The 5,000-nt window shown below is 45.9% G+C and overlaps 1 protein-coding gene across 2 annotated transcripts in view; it reads left to right on the top strand.

Moving 5' to 3' along the window:
- Window positions 1–5,000, top strand: part of znf385b (zinc finger protein 385B) — a 203,591-nt gene that overhangs the window by 184,711 nt on the left and 13,880 nt on the right. For both annotated transcript variants that reach the window (XM_063213247.1, XM_063213246.1), the window contains exon 5: window positions 2,891–3,137. In XM_063213247.1, coding sequence (XP_063069317.1) covers window positions 2,891–3,137 — 247 coding nt within the window. The remainder of the gene's footprint in view (window positions 1–2,890; window positions 3,138–5,000) is intronic.

Below are 5,000 nucleotides of genomic sequence, written 5' to 3'. Positions count from 1 at the left end.
GCAGCAGGGCCAGGCGTTCCAGCTTTACTGTGGGCCCCAAACATGATTTATTACAGCCTACATGGAGTCACTTCTTAACAACACTTATAATATCACTCCCCCCCCCCCCCCCCCCCCTGAGTCTGCTCTGCACCCACTCTCAACTTAGACACCCCCCTCCCCCCTATACACACACACAGAAATACACCCCACCTTATAATGTCGTTCTGCACATGCGCACGCATGCATGCACGGCCGCACACGCACATGCACGCACACACGCGCACATGCACGCACACATGCACGCGCGCATGCACGCGCGCATGCACGCATGCATGCACGGCCGCACACGCACATGCACGCACACACGCGCACATGCACGCACACACACACACACACCACACCACACCACACACACACACACACACTTGTACACTTTTAACTTTTATACACACACATACACGCTCGCTCTCTCCACCTTATAATATTCCTCTTACAACCCCCATCACCTCCTTTTAACTCCACTCTCGCAGCCCCCCTCAATACCACTACCACCGCCGCCCCCACTACCACTACCACTACCACCGCCGCCCCCACCTCAGCCCTGTAAATGCTGGGAGAGGATAATCCACTGGCGCCTGTTTCCACAAATCCGGATCTCCTTGGGATGTCAGGAGGCGAGAGGAACGAGGCAAGAGAGTATTCGCCTCTGGGCCCCATGACCTAGCTGCCGGCGTGCATGTTATATTCAGAGGAATATTCACACACACTTGAGCTGCAGCACAACAAGCTCAGGCATCAGTGACTAATAACAACGGCACACAGTGTAACTGTACACTTGGAGCCTAAACGCAACAAGAGAAAATTAAGTGACAAAGCTTGTTCGCTATGTGCTTTAAGCTAGCATACTAGCAAACGTGTGGTGAGAAGGTATGCTTAAAGGTCATGCAAGTTATGCACCAAACATGACAGAATGTGTCTGGTTATGTCAAAAGAAAAAAAAGAAACAAAAAATGTAAAAAAAGGGGGACACTGTGGCGCAGCTCGCTAAGCCCCCCACATTTGGGGTTGCATGCCCACGGGTACCCCCGGTTCAAGTCTGGCCAGGGTCATTTCCTGATCCCACCCCGTCTCTCTGTCCCACTCGCTTCCTGTCACCATCTCAGACTGTCCTATCAAATAAAGGCATAAAAAAGCCCCTAAAATATATATGTATATAAAAAAACGGGAAAAAAACAAAATCCAGAACTTTTACCATGAGCATATCGAGACTGAAAATATAACCAATACAGGAGTACATTAGCACGATTAGCATAACTGTCACGCGTCATTAATTACATTAATATTGTTGATGATACGCTCACTACAGGAAACAACTTTTTAGCTGTCAGCTTTGAGCACTTCTGAGCAGTTTCATTATTACTCATCACAGCCTCATTTATTCTAATCCCCTTTTCAGAAGGAGTCTTAGACAGTGAGGAACTGACAGAGAAAAACCGTCGGTCCGCAACTCGGCCAAAAAAAAGAGGTTTCATTTCAAATCCCATGTCCTTTAGCAGCATTTTGCCCTGAACTATCCCTTTTCCTGTTGACGTTTGGACATTAGAGAAGTATAAGCCTTTAATTCTGGCATGGAGAGAGACATGACATGAGGATGGTCTCTATAATCCACAGCCTGGTCGGTCGACCATGCAGCTAGCTAGCGTAGCGAGCGAGCGAACGAAGAGGAGAGCAAGCGAGTGAGTGGAGAGTTCATGGAAAGGGGACAAGAAATCCATGGCAGAGAGAGCAGGAGAGCTTAGCCCAGCTCAGCACAGCACAGGCTCAGCTAGTGAGCTAGTGAGCGACCGAGCGAGCAGGGTTGCCAGATGAGGCTGATGATTTCCAGCCCAAAAAATGCTCATAACCCGCCTGGAAGCACTACATCCCGCCCGATTCTATTGATTTCTATGTTTTTTTCTCCAAAATCCATTTTTACCTGCAGGCGGCCATCTTAAGCAGCCCAATTGGACGAAACCACCCAATCTGGCAACACTGCGAGCGAGCGAGCGACCTCCCACTCCCCCTAGCCCCCTACTCCTGCCGCCCCCTTCCCTCCCTCCCACCGCTCCTCTCCCACTCCTCCTCACCTCTGCATTAAGCCCTAATTGCACACTGAGCGAAATCCATTGCAGGCCATTTGCTTTATATCACTGGGAATCAATGGTGCCTCGGCCCCCTCATGACATCGTGTTTCAGCTGGGCAATAGCGGCAATCAGCGTTCTCTCACCCACCCACCCACGCACGCAACATCCACCATTGCTCTCCACATAGCCAACCCCATTGCCATACACGCATGCACGCACTCAAGCACGGACGCATGCACGCACTCACACACACACATGCACACTCACACACAGAGAGACACATACGCACACGCACACATGCACACACATGCGCGCATGCACGTGTACACACACACACACACACACACACACACACACACACACACACACACACACACACACACACACACACACACACACACACACACACACACACACACACACACACACACACACACACACAATCTCCCCACATCTCTCACCACACTCACCGGGGGGGATTCACTTCACAAATCACAAATCAAAGCCTCTTCAAACATCTCTCTCCAGTTGTGTTCTGATTGGAACAGTGTCTACTATTGAAAGCCCTGGATCCTTGTTCTATGTTTTTTTTGTCTTCTTTTCTTTTGTGTGTGTGTTTTTTTCTTCTTCTGAGTATGTTTGTATGTGTATATCTGTATGTGTGTGAATGCTGTCTATCTGTCTGTCCATGATGTGAGGTGTGTGTCCACCAGTGTGTGTGTGTGTGTGTGTGTGTTTTGGGAAATGAGCCTGATTGCGCTGGTTCATTTGTTCTCCTTTGTAGAGCCAAGCCGAGGCGCACTACAAAGGCAGCAAACACGCCAAGAAGCTCAAAGCGCAGGAGTCCACCAAAAATAAGCCGCCGAAAAGTCTCAACGCCGCCGCCGCTGGCCCGGACGGCACAAAGACAATCACCACCACCTCCACCTCCTCCAACTGCACCACCTCCAACAACACCTCCTCCTCCACCACCACCACCTCCTTCTCCTCCTGCACCGCTGTCACTGCCAGCAACGGCTGTGACCAACCAGGTTAATGGCTTCTTCTTGTTCTTCATCTTGTACTTTTTGTCTTTGTTCAAAGCTCCCTCTTCCTCACCTCGCCGGCTGGCTGGCTGGCTGCCATTACCGCCCATTACCGACCTGACCCCAATCCTGACCTCAGTCCCCAGAATCCCCTCTACAACCCTAATAAAGGGCCCGTTCAAATCAATAACTATAATATCAGTATAACGATACATAGGTTTCTTGAATGCAAACATTCCTGTCTGCGTGACCTCTGTGCAACCTCTGATTGTTTGGAAACTGCTGTCACTCAAAAAAAATGCACTCACGTAATTGGCTGCTTAGCGTCTTGCCCCTCCTCACAGCACAGATGTTTGTAAACGAGAAACCTATCTATAATGGTATGTCTGTTGTTCACACTGGACATAATTAATAACATCTGCTTCAGTTGTTAGTTTACAGTTGTGGTTGTCATTGCAATGCCATTCCCTCCCACCATTAACCAACCCTCAACCCAGCCAGTACTTCACCGGCTCTCTTACATCCACACTCTATACCTCTGTATTTGTGACGGATTTTTGCATGTACTGTATACAGTCCCAGGAAAAAGTTTGTACACCCTTTGAAATTTCTTACCTTTCTGTCAAAATTGGTCATAAAACATGGTCTGATCTTCCCGGAAATCGCAAGAAGGAACAACCAGAGTCTGCTTTAATTAATTCAACCCAAACATTTACAAGTTTTCATATTTTCATTGGCCATAAGATGTAAACATTCACAGGACAGCAAGGCATAAGTAAGTACATCCTTGCATTCAATAGATTTTAACCCTGAGTTAGTCGCAATAACCTCAACCAGATGTTTCCTGTAGTTGCAGATCAGATTAACTAAACCCAGTCAAAGCCCTGACAAAAAACAATTGAGATTATATGGCATGAAGTCAAGAAAGCTATGCACTCCAGACATCCCACAAACCTTGCTGACGAGAGGCAGTTTTCTAAAGAAGAGGGAGACAAGATACAAACAGATTGTTTTGTTAATCTGATCTTCAACTACAGGACAAGTCTGGTTGATGATATTGCAACTAACTGAGAGTTAAAACCTACTTAATGCAAGGGTGTACTTACTTATGCCCTGCTCTCCTGTGAATATTATGGCCTTATGACCAATAAAAATATGATAACATGTAAATGTTTGGGTGGAATTAATTAAAGCAGACTCTGATTGTTCCTTCTTGAGATTTCCGGGAAGATCCGACCATGTTTTATGATCAATTTTGACAAAAATGTAAGAAATTTCAAAGGGTGTACAAACTTTTTCCTGGGACTGTATATTATATATACAGACTGATAAGAGAGACAGACACGTGTGTGTATACAGTAGATACATATACCGTATATATGAAAATATATATAGCCTATGAAGAGTTTAGTTGCAAAACGATGTATCCACCATTTTTGACGTATTATTGGAAATTACTGTTCAGAAAGGTCCTATCACCTATCTGTGAATCCGTGCCATTCAAATATTTTGGGAACATACGTTTTAAACCTATATAAAATGCTTTTAGCAATGCAATATACCGGTAATGGAATGGCCAATATTAAAATGTCAGTTTCTCAACATTCTACAAAATGGAGATACAACGTTTTGCATCAAATCCATTCATAGTCTATACACAAAGTATATATACTGTATATCTACGTATATATATATATATATACCATGGCAGTCTGGAATCTCCCATTGTGACGCGCTAAATTGGGTGTTGATTAACTGTCTATATATGCACACCTGAAGTAGTCCCACTATTAGGTCACTTTTCTGACCGCATAACTCCAGTGTATCAATGCGCCAAGGCACGCACGTTCATAAATTACACACAAAAAA

Source organism: Engraulis encrasicolus, chromosome 13 (assembly GCF_034702125.1).
Source record: "Engraulis encrasicolus isolate BLACKSEA-1 chromosome 13, IST_EnEncr_1.0, whole genome shotgun sequence".
Classification (NCBI taxonomy): domain Eukaryota; kingdom Metazoa; phylum Chordata; class Actinopteri; order Clupeiformes; family Engraulidae; genus Engraulis; species Engraulis encrasicolus.
This window is presented reverse-complemented; position numbering and strand designations above follow the sequence as displayed.